The sequence below is a fragment of the Callospermophilus lateralis genome, chromosome 7 (assembly GCF_048772815.1).
Source record: "Callospermophilus lateralis isolate mCalLat2 chromosome 7, mCalLat2.hap1, whole genome shotgun sequence".
Lineage (NCBI taxonomy): Eukaryota > Metazoa > Chordata > Mammalia > Rodentia > Sciuridae > Callospermophilus > Callospermophilus lateralis.
Genome location: NC_135311.1, coordinates 35,666,030 through 35,684,239, shown reverse-complemented (window position 1 = coordinate 35,684,239; position 18,210 = coordinate 35,666,030). Strand labels below are relative to the sequence as shown.

The 18,210-nt window shown below is 37.8% G+C and overlaps 1 protein-coding gene and 2 pseudogenes across 1 annotated transcript; 1 reads left to right on the top strand and 2 right to left on the bottom strand.

The window, feature by feature from the left end:
- Window positions 1–7,487: 7,487 nt before the first annotated feature.
- LOC143404164 (olfactory receptor 4F15-like) lies at window positions 7,488–8,425 on the bottom strand (annotated as a pseudogene).
- A 6,746-nt stretch (window positions 8,426–15,171) lies between these two features.
- On the bottom strand, window positions 15,172–16,110 carry LOC143403593 (olfactory receptor 4F3/4F16/4F29-like). Its single transcript, XM_076861640.1, has one exon. The coding sequence runs from the start codon at window positions 16,108–16,110 to the stop codon at window positions 15,172–15,174; it is 939 nt and encodes a 312-aa protein (XP_076717755.1).
- Window positions 16,111–16,174: 64 nt separating this feature from the next.
- Window positions 16,175–17,616, top strand: LOC143404163 (vacuolar protein sorting-associated protein 4A pseudogene; annotated as a pseudogene).
- Window positions 17,617–18,210: the final 594 nt, after the last annotated feature.

Genomic DNA, 18,210 nt, shown 5'->3' with positions numbered 1-18,210 from the left:
GAACCTGTGGAAGACAGTAAAAACAGTATTAAGAGGAAAGTTTAGAGATATGAGTGATGACTATATTAGAGAGAGCTCAAATAAATGGCATACATCTCAAGATTTTAGGAAAAAGAAAAAGAAAAAAAAAACTAAACCCAAAATTAGTAAAAAGAAAGAAATAATAAAGACTGGAACAAAAATAAATGGATATGAATTAGTACAGTCACTATGGAAAATGATTTGAAGGTGCCTCGAAACATAAAAAAAATAGAACTATCATATGGTCCAGTAAAACCACTCCTGGGATTATATCTAAAAGAAATGAAGCCAACAGAAAAATGAAAGACCTACATATCCATGTTTATTGCAACAATATTTACAACAGTCAACATATATAATCAGCCTATGTCCATCAACAGATTAATGGATAAAGAAAATGTCATTCATATACACAATAGATTATTATTCATACATAAAGAATAAAATTGTCATTTTTCAGGAAAATAAGCCAGACACAGAGAGATAAATATCACATTTTATCTCACATGTGAAAACTAAAAACAAAAAAAATTAAAAATAACAGAAAGTAGAAGAGTAACTATTAGAAAAGGAAAAGGCAGGAAAGGGGACTACAAAGGAGAGGGGAGATAGGGAGAGGTTGAATAAAATCATGACACATGTATATATGGAAATATCACAGTGAAACTCTTTAACTTGTACAAGTAATGTGCATTGGCCATTAAAAAAAACACTTGGAATCTTCAGAGTGATGTCTTTCATATGCTAATGAGATGATGGAAGCTGAGGACCCCTTGATAGTTTCAGGATGAGGGTGATCACCAGAAAGACTAAGATATGATGGTGCAGCCAATTTGGAAAGCAGTATGGAGATTCCTTGGAAAGCTGGGAATGGAACCACCATTTGACCTAGCTATTCCCCTTCTCGGACTATGCATAAAAGACATAAAAAGAGCATACTACAGGGACACAGCTACATCAATATTCATAGCAGCACAATTCACAATAGCTAGACTGTGGAACCAACCTAGATGCCCTTCAACAGATGAGTGGATTAAAAAATGTGGCATTTATACACAATAGAATATTACTCAGCACTAAAAAATAACAAGATCATGGCATTTGCAGGGAAATGGATGGCATCAGAGCAGATTATGCTAAGTGAAGTCAGCCAATACCTAAAAAACAAATGCCGAATGTCTTCTCTGATATAAGGGGGTCACTCAAAATGGGATAGGGAGGAAAAGCATGAGAAGAAGATTACCACTAAATAGGGAAGAGAGGTGAGAGGGAAAAGGAGGGAGAAGGGGAATTGCACAGAAGATGGAAGGAGACCCTCAAAGTTATACAGAATACAAGTATGATGTTGTGAGGAGAAAAAAAAAAGTGTGTCACATTAGATTGGGTAGAGAGAAGTGATGGGAGGGGAAGGGAGGGGAGGGCGAGGGGGGATAGGAAGGGCAAAGAATAAAATAGACATTATTATTGCTGTATGTATATAGGTGACTGTATGACCAATGTGATTCTACAACCTGAACAATCAGAAAAATGAGAAGTTATACCCCACATGATTCAAATGTATGAATTGTCAAGAGCATTGTACTGTCATGTGTAGCTAATAAAAAATAAAACAAAGTAAAAAAATATAAAAATGTTTTTTGTTGTTGATGGAAAAAAAGATATGATTAGAAGGTTCAAACTTGCAACCACAGCTATCTAACCTCTGGGAATGAAAAAGAGGGAAAGTTGAGTTGATACCAATGACCTATATGATGAATCCTCCATAGAAACTCAAAGGGAAAGAGAGTTGGATAAAGTCCAAATTGTTGAATCTGTGGAGGTGCCTGGAGGGTGGTTTACCTAGAGAAGGCATAGAAGTTAGGCATTCCTTCCCCCATACCTTACAGTATGTTTTTTTTTTCTGTGTTTGTGTGTGTGTGTTTTCTGGCCGCTCATCACTATGCTTTGTAATATCCTTTAGAATAACTGGGTAAATATATGCAAAGTGTTTCCCTGAATTCTATGAGCACTGTTGCAAATAATGGAACCCAAGGATTGTGGGAGTCCAATTCTGGTCAGTCAGAAAAATAGGTGATACTTGTGATTAGTATCTGAAGTGAAAGGGCAGATTTGTAGTTGTTCATTAAGGGATCTGATGCCATCTCAGGTAGACACTGTCAGAATTGATATTCACTAAATTGCTTTTAAAACCTATGCACATCTGACTACAGAAGTTTCTGTGTTGAGTGTGAAAGCACAAGGAAAAACAGTTCACTTTTTTCCTTCACATCCCAGAGGTGGTACTGCTGGATCATATGGCAGCGTTACTCAGTTTTTCATTTCTGAGACCAAAATATCAGACGAGAACAACTTAGAGGAGGAAAAGTTTATTTGGATTCATGGTTTCAGAAATTCAATCCATTGTTGGATGGCTCCATTGCTCTGGGATCAAGGCAAAGCAAAATATCCTGGTATAAAGGGCATGACAGACAATAGCTCATGCAGCCAGAAAGCAGAGAGAGAAAGGGTGAGGCACCAGGAACAAAATATAAACCTAATGCATGCCCCCAGTGACCTACCCTCTGGCCATGCCCTACCTGCCTATAGTTACCCAGGAATTCATTCAAATTATTCATCTGTAATCCAGTGATTAGGTTACAGCTCTTGTAATCTAATCACTTCACCCTTGAACATTCTTGCATTGTCTCATACATGAGCTTTTGGGAAATACCCTCATATCTAAACCACAATAGTAGTTCTTATTTTAATTTTTTGAAGGACTTTCATCAGTTTTCTATAATGGCTGTACCATGTACATTCCTACCAGCAGTGTACAAGTGTTTCCTTTTTTCCACAACCTTTCCAACACTCTTCTTTTTTATAATAGCCAGTCTTAAGAGTTGTGAGGTGACATCTCATTTGTGGTTTAATTTGTATTTCTCTAGTAATTATCATTGTTGAACACCTTTTCATATGCCCACTGGCAATATCTAGTCCATCTTTGAAAAAAATATTTATTGGGTTCTTTCACTCACTTTTTTTGTTGTTGTTTTTTCGGCCATATATTTATTTTTATTTACAGTTTGTGTTCAATGCAAATAAATTCCATAACATGAAAGGTTTCTATGAATCAAAGCATAAATACAGGGCTGGGGTTGTGGCTCAGTGGCAGAGTACTTTCCTGAGGCACTGGGTTCAATCCTCAGCATATATATATGCATAAATACACTATATATATATTAAAGCATAAATACACAAACACAATATACAATCCAAATAGATGTACAGAATTCAGGTATGAAGCAAAAGGGTATGTTCATTCACACACACAGTAGCTTTAGATCTGTTTGATCTGGTTGTTCCCTTTAGGTTTCTAAAGATGAGAAAAAAATTATTTGGGTTATCAAGACTATGGTGGCCTAGATACAAATGATTTCAGGGAGTGTCTATTTTTTAAAAGGTTTATGTGTATCAAGGCAGTTGTAAAGATTTACAGGATCAAGACCGCTTTTAAGTTTAGGATCAGGTTTCAGCTACCTAAAAATACTGACTGATAACAAAAAGTGTTCCAAATGTGGCTATTCTGATCCATAATTTTCTTTAAAAAGAAGTATTTACAGAAAAAGTATAAAATTTTTTGTGAGTTTAATATGCAAGCTAGCTTCCAGACCTCTCTTCCCAAATGCTGATGTATAAATTTGGGTTCTTCACATATTTTATACACTTTAAGTAGGATTATTTGGGGGTTTTACTATTGAGTTGTACAAGTTCCTTGTATATTTTAGATATTAACCTCTTATCAGATATATATGTTTAAAAGTTAGAAATCTCAACATTCTTCAACTAAACCCCTGGTGTTTTCAAAAGTCAAAACAGAAGTTCAGAGGTGCAAGCATATGCTAATATGAAAGATTTATAATAATGGACACACAAACGTGGAGTGAAAGCAAGTTAAAGTAAGAATGTTCAAATTAGTAAGTAGAAAGAATAATCAGTCAAAAAATTGTTAAAGAAACATTAATGACAGAAATTGTAAATACAAATGGAATTTCAAGAAACAAAAAGATACACAAGAGGAAAAACAACAGTGAAGAGACAACATACATAATGGGAAAAATATTTGCAAACTGTGCATTTGAAAAGAGGTTAATATTCAGGATATATGTGAAACTCAAACAAACAAATAGAAAAAAAGTAAATAGTCTGAATTTAAAAATGGGCAAAGGACCTCAATAGGCATTTCTCAAAATAAGACATACAAACAGCCAACAGTTATGAAAAATGCTCAAAGCAACTATTCACCAGGGAAACAAAAAATCAAAACCACCGGATATCACTTTACTCCAATTAGAATGACTATTATAAAAAAGACTAAAAAATAATGGTGGTATGGTTGTGGAGAAATGAAAATTTTCATATGCTATTGTTGGGAGAATAACTTGGTATAGCCATTATGGAAAACAGTATGAAGTTTCCTCAAAAAATAATTAAAAATAAAACTTCTATATGATCCCACAATTCTACTACTGGATATTGTACAAATAATACCAAATCACTATGTTGAAAAGATATTTGGACTCCCAAGTTTACTGCAGCAATATTCACAAGGGTGAAGATAAAAAAATCAACTTATGTTCCCATCAGTAGATAAATGGATAAAGAGATTTAGTATACATGCACAATGGAATAGTATTTGAACATTAGGACAGTAGGATCAGTATGGATAACAATATTGTAATGTATACTTCAAAATATCTAGAAGACCATATCTGGAAAGTTTTAACCACAAAGAAACGATAAGCATTTGAGGTAATATATATGTTAACTATAATGCTTTGATCATAACATCAAATTTAATAAGAATGTATATAATTATCAAAACATCATATTCTATCCCATATATAGAAACAATTATTGTATGTCAACTAAGAACAATAGCAAACTTAAAGAAATCATGCAAATAAAAAAAATATAGATGACAAAAATAAATGTAAGGATATCCCATGTTCATGGATTGGAAGAATTAATACTCAAAATGTGCATACTACCCAATTTAACATAGATATTCAATGCCATCCTTATCAAAATTCCAGTGTCATTTTTCACATGAAATCCATATGTACCACAAAAGACTTCAAATAGCCAAAGCAGTGTTGAGAAAAAAAGAACAAAGTTGAATGTGTCGTACTTCCTAACATCAAAATCTACTATACATCTATAGCAATTAACATATTACTGGCATAAAAACAAACTCATAGAGAAAAGATTAGAAAGCCCAGAAATAATTCCATGTGTTTGGGATCAATTGATTTTTTACAAAGTTACCAAGAACAAACAATGTAGAAAAGACAGTGTCTTTTGTAAATGATGTTAGGACAACTAGATACCCATAAGCAGAAAATGAAATCAGACTCTCATGTTGTATACAACAAATAAACTCAAAATTCATTAAAGATTTAAAAGTAAGGCACAAAACTTTAAAACTACTAGAAATAAATATAGGAAAAAATCTCCATGACATTGGTCTGGGCAATGATTTTCTTATATGAACCCCAAAACACAGGTAGCAAAACAAAAATACGATAGTAAAAACAATCTATATTCTTCCCACTGGAGAAATGTTTCTATTAACATTTTAGTTTATATCCATACATTGTATTAAAATCAGGCCAATTTTAAATCTTTTATTCCCACATTTTTTTCTTATTAATCTATCTTGAGCAACTCTCCATGTTATTAAACATTATTCTATAATACCTACACTGTATGCACATGATTTTACAGTGTACCCATAAAATAATTTATTTTATTTGGCATTATTTTACCATATTGAACAAGGTATTGACATAAATATAGGGAGAAATGAGATATATAGACAAATTGTCCCTAGAATAAATGTAACCTTGGGCTCACCAGCATGGATATTAAACCTATTTTATGAGGAAAAAAATCACATAATGATTAAGATTCCAGGCTCTGGAGCCAGACTGCCTGGGTTCAATTACAAATATACCACTTACTAATCTTTGACAAGTTATTTGGCCTTTTTGTGTTTCAATCTATGTATCTATAAAATGAGGATGATGATAGTTTTTAATCTCAAAGACTGTAGTGACAATTAAATGAGTTGACAGATGAAACTAAAATATACTGATGTTTGATATATGCTCTGCAAATATTAACCTTATTATTCTTACCAATGAACTAAAGAAGAAAGGAAATATTAAATCTTCAATTCTGCAGGTGACACAAAACAATAAAAGTGTACACTAGAATGAAATGAAAACCAATATCATGGAGATATATATTACAAGATACTTTGGTATGTGTGTGAGACAGAAGAGTACAAACTAGAAGATAAAGGTAATGTGTGATACATAAATTAGAAGATAAAGTGAACTTTTTAATTCCAGGTTGATGGACTCCAAAGCAAATAATTACAGCCCAGAGAAGAAAGTCAGACTAATTTTTAAGTTGATAAAAGCTTTTCAAAAACCATCAGAATTCATTATCACCATAAAACTGTGAGTTCTATTGCCCCATTTAAAAAGACTTTAATTTCAGAGAGGTTAAGTTAGTTAACACACGTTTATTTGATATTATAATGACAAAAAACTCTGTATTTTAACTGCTAATTTTGTGTGATAAAACACTGCCTTTCATTTTAAACTCTTGCTGAAATCAAGACTGTTATATTTGGGAGAATGATTAAACCTACATGTTGGGCACAATCTACTTCAGGAGTTGAATAACCTTTGGGTTGAATCTGGCCTGTTGCTGTTTTTCTGAAGAGTTTTATTGGATGTCAGCCATTAATTTTAAGTTGTGTGTGTATATTTCCACATTACAACAACAAAATTGAGTGAGTGAAACAGGTTAGGTAGACCACAAAGTAAAATCTACTAACAATCTAATACTTTGCAGAGCATTTGCCAATACCTGATCTACTGGAGTAAAGAAAAAAAATAGATCACACTCTTCAATATATAGAACAAAAGGTGGAAGCAAGATTTGTGGATTGGAATGTGTAAGTCATCACAAATCTTAAAAATGATGGCTACAGTTTGCTCATAACTAAAAGACAACAGAGCAGAACAAGTGAAATGGAGATGTAGGATACAGAGATAATAAAGCCTGGTGTTAACAAGTACACCAATTATATGGCAGGACAATAGAAAACAGTACTTCAGATGTCCTGAGAAACAAACTCATTTATACCATTAATATATGTGAAAGCTATTATCAACACAGTTCTTTAGGGATTAAATATAATCCTTGATATTTAATATAATCTTTGATTTCTATGCTGTATATAAAATCCATCTTTTTCTTCAAGAGGAATGGCACCCATACTTCCATTCCCACCAGATAGGTGATGAATGCTTGGGAACACTACAATAATGCCTAGAAGAAAGACTCTTTTTCAAGAAGATTGCCTTTTATAAACTTTCAAGAGTCACTTGGAAATTTTGTTTCAACCAAGCCATTTAAGTGGCTTTTCTAATACCCAGGAGCAGATTGAACACTCTCCTCATTGCTACCTTAATCTTTCTGTTCCTGATTGTATAGATGACTGGGTTTAGAAATGGAGTCAAAACTGCATCAAATATGGCTAGAAATTTGTCCACAGGTGTTGAAGGAGAGGGGGCACACATAGAAAAAGATCAGTGGACCAAAGAATGAAACCACCACAGTAATATGAGCTGACAGAGTGGAAAGAGCCTTGGATGAACCTCCTGAGGAGTGTTTCTGAAGAGTAGCCAGGAGGAAGATGTAAGAGTGGATGAGCAGGAAGAATGTCCCCAAGGAAATGAACCCACTGTTAGCAGTGACCATGGACTCCAGTTTATGGGTGTCTGTGCAGGCAAGTTTGATGAGCCGGGGTATGTCACAGTAAAAGCTGTCCAGTACATCGGGGCCACAGAAGGGCAAGTTAACAACAAAATCCAACTGGGTTGATGAGTGAATGAGACCAATGGTCCAGGCACCCACTAAAATAAAAATGCACATATGGCTTGCATATGGCTACATATCTGTCAAAGGCCATGGCTATGAGCAACACCATCTCAGTGCCCAAAACAGCATGTCTAAAGAAGATCTGAGTTATACAGCCTGCAAAGGAGATGACTTTCTGCTTTCTGAAGAGATCACAGATCATCTTGGGTGCTGCACTAGAGCAAAATATCAGATCAATGACAGAGAGGTTGGCCAGCAAAAAATACACGGGAGAATGCAAGTAAAGGTCAGATGTCACAGTGACAACTATGAGGATGTTTCCTTTCAAACTGGACATATAGAAGAGACAGGAAAAGCAAAAAAGAAAAATTTGGATCTCCCAGGAATTGGAGAGTCCCAGGAACACAAATTCAGACACTAGAGAGTGATTTGGACTATTCACTGGCTCATTTGGTAGATTTACTTTCATGTTTCCAAAAAGAAAAAATGAGAAAATTCAAATTATTAGTATTTTATTATTTTCCTCTTTGGAAAAGTGTATAAATTATTGAAGCCAAATATTACCTGAGCATTTCACAAAAATGTAATATTCTCTTGACCACTAACTACTGTTGTTACATATGTCAGTAAATGTGCTTTGTCAGGGCTTGCTAACACCAGGAATGTGAGCGTCCAGTGGACTGGTACACCTGTGGCACCTGATAAAACCACATAGAGACTTAATGTGAGTCTACCTCACATTAAGGGATTAGTCTGACTGCTACATTTGAATACACTTCAAAGTCTCAAAGATAGCAACAGGAAGATAGGCAAAAAACACATTTTTTTTTTTATCTTGAGCAAGCAATGATACAAGAGATGATGTTACTCAGAATGTGGTGGCAGAGGTAGGGGCAGTTAAAAGTAAGTAGATCCTGGATATTTTGAGATGCTACATAGGGAACTGGGCTTTTGGAGACAATGAAACACTGCATTTCACTGGAGAACTTTCACCTGAAAATAAACAAAAATCCCCAAACCTACAATAAAATATGCATAGTACTGATAAATGCACATTCAGTTACAGACCTAATGAGGACTCTGGAATAAGGAGATGTTTGAAGCTTTAAGAAGGAGCCTGGGGTTGTGGCTCAGTGGTAGACCACTGAACATGCACAAGGCTCTGGCTTCCACCCTAGCACCTCACCCTCCATAAAAGGGGGGAAGCTGAGGCAAACACGCTTTGCTTTCCTTGACTATTATTTTCTTCCCTTCTCTCTTCTTAACTAAAGGCCATTGAAGTTACAAACTATAATTATTTATTATTTGCTCTCTAAATACTGTGATGGTAGAAGCAAATGTGACTCCATTTTGTTTTATGACTTCATCCTGTACAACAACCATGCCAAGTAGAAGGGACATGACTGGGGCAAGATATACTTTTCCTTTTGCTATAGAAACCTTTAGGAACACAGAACTACCTAATAGGGTATTGTTTCTGTAACTAGGGTAACAGGGCTCTGTTTCTGTAACTGGGGTGACTGGGCTAACTGTGATTGGTTAGGCTTCCCTCCGCTTGACTGCACTGTCCCGCTTCTGTAACCTGGCTTGCTTGCATTGGCTAGATCCCCGAACATCCCTTTTGCGGTTTTCAGGCTTATAAGGAGCGCCCTTGCAATTGTTCGGGCTGATCAGGGGAACAGCTTTATATTCTGGTCAGCCACCATGGGTGTGCTTCAATAAAGGCTTGATTTGATTATACGTGAGTGGTCTGGAAGTCAGTTTATGAAAGACCGGGATGAAGCTTTAACTATAACAATACCATCCTTTGTTTTACAAATTTACATGGATTTGGTCAGCCTCCCAGAGGAGATTCTTATCCATTTTAAAGCTCATATTTATAGAATATGGAGAAAATGAGTACCCTACCAGGAATGACATGTATGAAAAAAAATTTCCAATCTGGTTCATATCAGAGGCATATCCAAATTATTTCAGCCATACTACTTGAAAACTCAACAACTCTCCTTTTTTTTTTTTTTTGCCATTCCTATGCTTTTTATACTCCTGATAGTCCAAATCTTCTTCCCTGCTCCCAGCTGGACTTTCTGGTTCTTTGTTTTAAACCTCGTTTACTTGCTTCATTAACAGTCAAAATAAAAATATTATCAGGGACTGTCTCAATAAATCTTTACTGTACTTGAATCAAGTAACCAATTCTGATAGCCTTCCTTTCACTTTGCCTCTTAAGTCTAATTTCCATGTACCTGAATTTATTATTTTTCCTGAAGTTCATTTACATTTACCTTGCATCAGGGTGACCAAAATTAGAGGGAAGAATAAAAACATCTAAGTTCCCAACAGACAAAGGTCATAGCAGAATGATTACCACCCCCGAATAACACCATTATAACAATTTTTCTATGTCACAGTTGAAAATAATCCTTTGGATCTGTAAATAGGCATTCAGGAAAGGTAGGTGGTGTGGGGGGGTGAGGTGTCTGAAAAAAAAAAAACAGCTTACCAGTCAATCCTTCTCTAAATTCTGTGTGTATCATTTGGTTTTAGTTCCAGTAAAGGTACTAAACTGTAGTGAACTTCTCCCTTTTCAACTTTTCTGAAAAGACAGAAATAAAACAAAGCAAGTAGTCCTAACTTTGAACTTCTGTAGATTATTAATTTTCCTTCATTAACTTGTTGAAATGGTTAATGATATAAAACAAGTAAATTCTTTACTAAAGCATTTCTGGAAGTCCCAAATGCCCTGTTTATGCTGAAGATGTCACATTTGCTGACCTCAAGTTTCCCTACAGCCTTGATATCACCCTTGAAACCAAGCCACATTTTTACTACAGGGTAAAATCAAAGTCAGTTATTTGCTTTTTCTACAGTATGTACTCCCTAGTATAATCGGTTCCTTTTTCCTGACATTATTACTAACCTGACCATAACCAAAAAGTTATTTGACATCTGAAAACGGAGATTCTACCCCTAGGCTATTTTTCTGTAACTGAATTGAATATATCAAGTCTATTTTTTTTGTTGTTGTTATCTTCACTTTCCATCTTTGTGCCTACCTGTTCCCAGACCACAGCATCTTCAGGTAATCAGGTTCCCTGAGTAGCTGAGTTTTCAGCTTGGGTGACTGCTATTATATAAAAAACTAAAATAATCAATAAGATGAGTAATTACCAGCATTGGAGAATAACCAAGTAATTCTGCAGAAACCTGGATTTGCCAGTTTTTCTCATGTTGTCAGGGGAATTTTTCCTAGAACGCAATTGGTTTAGGAAGAATAACCAGAAGAAAAACTTTTTAATGAGTCACAGGAGAGGAAACAAAACTGAAACTGGGTATTTTATTTTATTTTTTATTGGTTGCTCAAAACATTAAAATGATCTTGACATACTATACATTTGATTCAAATGGGGTGTGAATTCTTATTTTTACCCCGTGTACAGATTGTAGGATCACATTGGTTATACAGTCACGTTTATACATACTGCCATACTAGTGTCTGTTGTATTCTTTTTTTTTTTTTTTTTAGAGAACAACTTTTATTTGAAGGATAGAACAGAAACAGAAACTGGATATTTTAAAGTATCACCTTGCGGGAAGAGCAGTGCATGCCTGTAATTCTAGCAAATCTGGAGGCTGAGGCAAAAAGATCACAAATTTGAGGCTAGCCTTAGCAATATAGTGAGACCCAGTCTCAAAAAATGGCTGGGAATGTAGTTCAATGGTAGAGTGCCCCCTGGGTTGAATCCCTAGTACTGCAAAAAAGAAAAAGAAAAATTATTACTTTCGGCAATTATATCTTCCAATTCTGACTTGCTTGTTTATTGCCTAAAATGAGGCAGATTATGAAATATGAACACAGCTAGTCAAATTCATGGGGATTTAACCTTAAACTTCAGCTACAATGTACAATCTCCAAAATAACAATAGCCATTTTTTAAAAAAGTCCACGAGGTTGAAACTCTCTTAAAAGCTAGGACTAGACATGGAGTTTATTCATTCAGCTCATTCTTCTACCCATATGTAAGTCCCTGACCAAAGAGCTTGAAGCCCCACAAGCAAAGCACCTTAACCCATCTGGGTAATAGTTCTACTGAAGACATCATCCACACAGTAGGTAGAAACACAGAAGCAAGAATCCTTAAATCTGCCTGTAAGGAAGTGGGCAAATCTCTCAGGGGAAGTAACACCTGAGTGGAGACTTGAGGGTTGGAGACAGGAATGAGGGTAGAAAGATGAATTCCAAGCTTGCAGAATGAAGTATGGCAAGTTCAATATGTCAGAGAAACTAAGTGGTTTAGAACTAACAGGACAGTAAGTGGAGGTGGAGAGTGGGTAGGAGAGTTTTTACAAAATAACACACCTGATCCAGACTATTTGAATCAAACTGAGAGGTGGGCCAAGACTCTCAATATTTTTTGAAAGTGCCTTAGGTAATCCTCATGAACAATTCTCATTGAAAGCTGCTGTTCTGCTCTATGCTTCTCTTTGCAGTCCCATACCATACCTTTTTAACTGTACCAACCTCATCACATTGAAACTGTTTCTCTCTACACTGCCTTATTCATACTCTCTCTCTCTCTCTCTCCATTGCCTTGTGCATTTTCTACCAGATGTTAGGCACTCTATAAATATTTGTTCAGTTGAGCAAAACTAAAATATGAAGAATAAAATCAATCCAAACTAGTAGAGGATAGGAAAGGTAGCAGAATACAACAGTTACTATTATGGCATTATGTAAAAATGTGGATGTATAACCGATGTGATTCTGCAATCTTTGTAATGTTTTGAATAACCAATAAAAAAAATAAATAAATGGAATTTTAAAATAAAATCATAACAGATGATTAAAACAGGAACAAATCATGATAGAATGGTCTAAAATTATAAATCTTAGAGAGAAGACACTATAAAATAAGGTTGAAATATAAGCAAATGACTGAATTCTTAACACTGCCTATGTTGAAACTGCTTCCTAAGAAAGACTTCCCCTGGCAGCAAAGCAGAAAGAGCCCCTGATACCCTTCAGTGTCTCTCCAAAGCCACCCATGTCTATGGCCCACAAACCCCGTGGCCCACAAACCCCTTTCCACACGCCTAGGAAAACAATGAGAAAATGCTTTGTGATTCAGGCCTGTGATCTGGCCGCTCAGAAGTACATGCCTTAACCCCAGAGTAGTCTAAAGCACAGTAAATTCAAACAGTGTAATCAAGCTTCATTTTAGCTGGAAAAAAAAAGAGAATATATCTAATACATTGAGTTAAGAAAACTCAAAATCCAGTTTAAAGTATCACAGAATGACTTGAGAGCAGCAAAGGTCACACTACTTTTTATTTGTAAATCATTTTAATTGAATAGAGAATATATGAGCCTAATTTCATTTTTTAAATTAAAACATCACAAATAAAACCAAAGACCCTTTGACAATGACCCCTAATCCAGGTCCCCTTCCTTAATCTCTGGGGATAACCACAGATGGTCACATTTTCCAGACCTTTCTTAGCTTTACATTTATAGACACAGATGACTCTAGTTTCTTTTCACTATTTTATAGATACTGCCAAGAATTAATCAAGGCCCATAGAAGAAGAGATGTCACAATTGCCATGCCCACAGCCAGTTGTGCCAGGGCAAGGTGGGAAGTAGAGTGCTTAGAGATTGCATGTGAGACATAAGGCTTCATTAGAGAAGTGCCTACAGGGAAGGTGCAGTGGTGACAGGTGAACGAGTAGCACCTCCGTCCAGGGCGGTGCTTTGCCAAGCAGTGCCCTTTCTCCCTCATGGCATTTTGTCCAGTGGTGGCTGGCCGAATGAGTGACACATAACCTTTGCACAGTACTCTCAGTTCTACTGCGGTCACCACTAAGAGGGGATCTATAAATTAGACTGTAGGAGCAGTGACATCATCAGCATTAACTTGCTTAATTTGCTTGTATACACTGCATCCCAAGGGGCCATGTTGTGATGTGCATGCAAATAATAATAAGCAACTTTCCATAGATAAAGTTAGTTTGCCCTAATCCAAGTGTGCATGAGAGAAAGACATTCCTTTAAAGTAGTATGCATCTGGACATTCCAGCCCAGGTTTGCTCTCAATATTTCCTTAACTTGGCTAGATTTTTGAGAAAAGAAAAAAGGCTTTCAGGAACACCTTGTTTATTCTCCCCATTTTCTTTAAGTGTGACACAACACTCAAATGGCCAACTGAAGAGAACTTATTGAAGGAATTATATACAGGAGTTTGGGCAGAGTTATTAGAACCAATAAGACATGGAAAAGGAATCCAGGGCTAGCAAAGGAAAAGAGCCCTTAGCATCTGTAGGATAACAGGGCTCTGGGTAGGAAGGGGTTCTACAATCGTAAGTAAGCTACAACTGCAGAAAAGGATGTCCCCATAGGATCCATACAAGTGGAGAATAACAGCTTGCTTCTATAGCTTATTGTAGACTTTTCCTGAATCCAAAGAAACTACTCATCATCTCAAAGTGTTGAGCCCCAAGTAGTATTGTCACCGAAACTTAGCAGACTATTCCATTAATCTATGAAGTCGGTTGCTTTTAAGTGATGGGGCATGTGGGTAGATGAATAAGTTCCATGTGTTGTGACCTCATTATTGTATTTCATTTCCTACATAATGTGCCACCTGGTAAGACACAATATTGCATACATATCATTTGATAGCTCATACTGTTTTTGCTCTTCTACCCCAAAACATTCATTTAATAGACTCTTTTATGTGTGCTCTCAAGATTCTGACCTCCTTGAACAGACTAGCAGAGTCCCCAAATGGCAAAGAGTGTTTGCAAGTGATAGGAGAGAGAAAGAAGATCCAGTTCAATATCCCTTATCCCCCTATGGAGTGCTACCACAAATTTCTGCATTTAGGAGAGATTCTTCCTAAAAAAAAAAAAAAAAAAAAAAAAAAGATCATTTATATTATTATATTATTAAATAGTAATAAATATTATTCCTTAGGAATTGAGGTTCAGGATTATTATAATTATTATAATCTTTCATAAATAATTTACGTGTAATTCCTTCTCTGTTTTCATAAGCGATTTTTCTCCATTCTAACTAGAAGACGGAGTGGTTTCAATATTACTGTAGATATCAGAGTAGGCAAAGAAAGACTTTTCTCTGAATTTTATCATAAAAAATGAGCTTGCTTTGTTCAACAAAAACACTTTGTTGTTGCACAGTGTTCACAATGCAGTCACTTAAGAGATCTTCCCATAACTCACTAGCTGTCCGCATACTTTCTTCATTGCTACCTTCATTTCTTGATTTCTTAGTGTGTAGATAACAGGATTCAGAAAAGGTGTGACAAGTGCATCAAACAAGGCCAGGAACTTATCCAGGTGTGTGGAGGAAGATGGCTGTACATAGATGAATATCAAAGGACCAAAGAACAAGACCACCACAGTGATGTGAGCTGACAGTGTGGACAGAGCCTTGGAGGAGCCAGCAGAAGAGTGTTTCTGAACAGTGAGAATGATGACCACATAGGAAATGATCAGTGTGAAGAAGGAGCCCACAGAGATGAAACCACTGTTGGCTGTGACCATGAGTTCCAGTCGGTAGGTGTCTGTGCAGGCAAGCCTGATGAACTGAGGGAGGTCACAGTAAAAGCTGTCCAACACATTAGGACCACAGAGGGGCAACTTTACTACAAAAGCCAATTGAAGCAGCGAGTGCATAAGGCCAACCACCCAGGCATCCACTAAAAAGAAGATGCACATCCTTGGGCTCATGATGGTCAGGTAGTGCAGAGGCTTACATATGGCCACATATCTGTCAAAGGCCCTGGCTATGAGCAACACCATCTCCACACCACCAATGAGATGGATGAAGAAGATCTGGGTGATGCAGCCTCTAAAGGAGATGACTCTGTGCTTCCTGAAGAGGTCATAAATCATCTTTGGGGAAGTGACAGAAGACACACCCAGGTCAATGAAGGAGAGGTTGGCCAACAGAAAGTACATGGGAGAGTGTAAGTGAGGCTCAGAAGCCACCGTGAACACAATGAGGGAGTTTCCCATTATACTTGCCACATAAAACATGGAGGAGAAAACAAAGAGGAGTAGTTGGATACCCCAGGAGTTGGTGAGTGCCCGGAACTTGAACTCCGACACCACAGAGAGATTTGCTCCATCCATTGGCTTTGTAGGAGGTGTTGCCTGAAGGAGAACAACAGGAGAAAATGCAAATTATGACAACTCTATGAATAGAGCAGGAGGAAAGAGGTCAAAATCATGAAAACCTTCTTTAACTTTAGCATTAAAACCAACCTGAAAGACAAGGCTCCTTATTGGCCCTCAGACTAGGCTCTGGCAGAGAGACCGCCCTCCTCACATACAGTGTGTCCTGCCAGGCTCCCTGCGCTGGAACCCAGCACCTTGGTTACAGGGGTCTGGTCAAGGTCGCAAGCAGAGTCACAGAGTGTGAGGCAGACCCAGGAGAAAGCCATTGATCTGGTGACAAAAGCCACAGAAGAGAATAAAGCCAATTACACCAAATCTCCGAATCTCCAGCATGCTGCACCGGCTTCCTCCACACTATCAAGTCTGAGGCACACAGGGACAAGGCCAAGAAGAGCATTTGAGCCAAGTGTGAAGAAGCCAGTCAAAGAAATCAGAGTGAGGGCAAGGGCAGTGACGGTGACAGTGAAGGGGAGAATCCAGAGAAAAAGGAACAGCAAGAACAGCTGAGGGATGCTGTTGTGATGCAGAAGCCCAACCTAGGATGCCATGATATTGGTGGGCTGGAGGGGGCCAAGCAGGCTCTCAAGGAAGCTGTCGTTTTGCCAATTAAATTCCCACACTTGTTCAAAGGCAGCTGTACCCCTTGGTGGGTGATACTGCTCTTTGGACCCCCTGGCACAGGGAAATCCTATGTGGCCAAGGCTGTGGCAACAGGGGCCAACAACTCTACCTTCTCTGTGTCCTCCTCGGATTTGATTTCTAAGTGTTTGGGGGAGAGTGAGAAGCTAGTTGAGAATCGGTCTCAGCTGGCCAGCCAGCATAAGCCCCACTGTCTTCATCCATGAGGTGGATTCCCTCTGTGAGTCCCAGAATGATAATGAGAGCAAGACCACCCAAAGGATCGAAAGAGAGTTCTTGGTCCAGGGGCAGAGGGTGGTGAATAACAATAATGGGACACTGGTTCTTGGTGTCACAAATACCTCTGGGGTGTTGGATTCTGTTATTAGAAGGGCTTTGAAAAGTGCATTTATATCCCACTGCTGGAAGAAGCTGCCCAGGCTCAAATGCTCCAATTGCATCTGGGGGGAGCACTCCCCACAACCTCACAGATACGAGCACCCACAAGCTGGCCCGGAAGACAGAATGCTACTCAGGTGTAGACATCAGCATCATTGTGAGGGCCCCCTTTAGGCAGCCTGTCAGAAAAATTCAGTCAGCAACACACCTCAAAAAAGGTTTGTGATCCTTCCCACATCAATTCTAGCATTGTGGTTGATGACCTCCTGACTCCATGTTTTCCAGGGGACTCAAGGGCCTTATGTCTCAGGTGAAAGACTCTTAGACCCTGTGGTTTGCATGTGGGACATGCTCTGGTCTTTGGCCACCACCCAGCCCACAGTGAATGCAGATGACCTCCTGAAAGTGAAGAGATTCTTAGAGGACTTTGGAGAGGAGAGTTAAAAGCCTCTTTATCGTGGGTGATGGTGAAGGTGTGTGGTTGATTGGGGCACATCTACAGCACTCCCTACACTGGTGGCCAGATAGGGTTCCAAGGCTCGTCTTAAAGTCACTACAGTGTCTCCTCTGCCATCTGGCTGCCAGCCAGGGAGCAGGAAGAAACGGGCTTCCCCAGTTGGAGATGCTCTTTTTGTGGTCTGGCACACCGTGGGTACTGGCTCTTCCTACTTCTCTCTCCTGGATGCTGACCAATTCCATTCCCTGCCTATCCAGGTTTTTATTTTTTATTTTTGTTCCCCTAAATTAATGCTGGTTTGATTTGTCTTGTTTATAAAGATAAACTCCCCCTTGAAGTGTCAAAGAATGGGAGTAGCCCCCACATCCTGCTCCTTTAATGCCCGAGTTTGGTTCCTTGAGAACAGACTGATGTAGAGTAAGAAAAGCCATCCCCACCCTCCTAGGATTACATCCAGAGCCCTGTGCCTTCTTGCAAAAGGAGGAGATGTTTTCTGTGAGCACAAAGCTGTTTTTTATCAGAAGAGAAGATAGGCACATCTTCACTGCTGCCATTCCCCCCCCCCCAAGTATAAGAACACT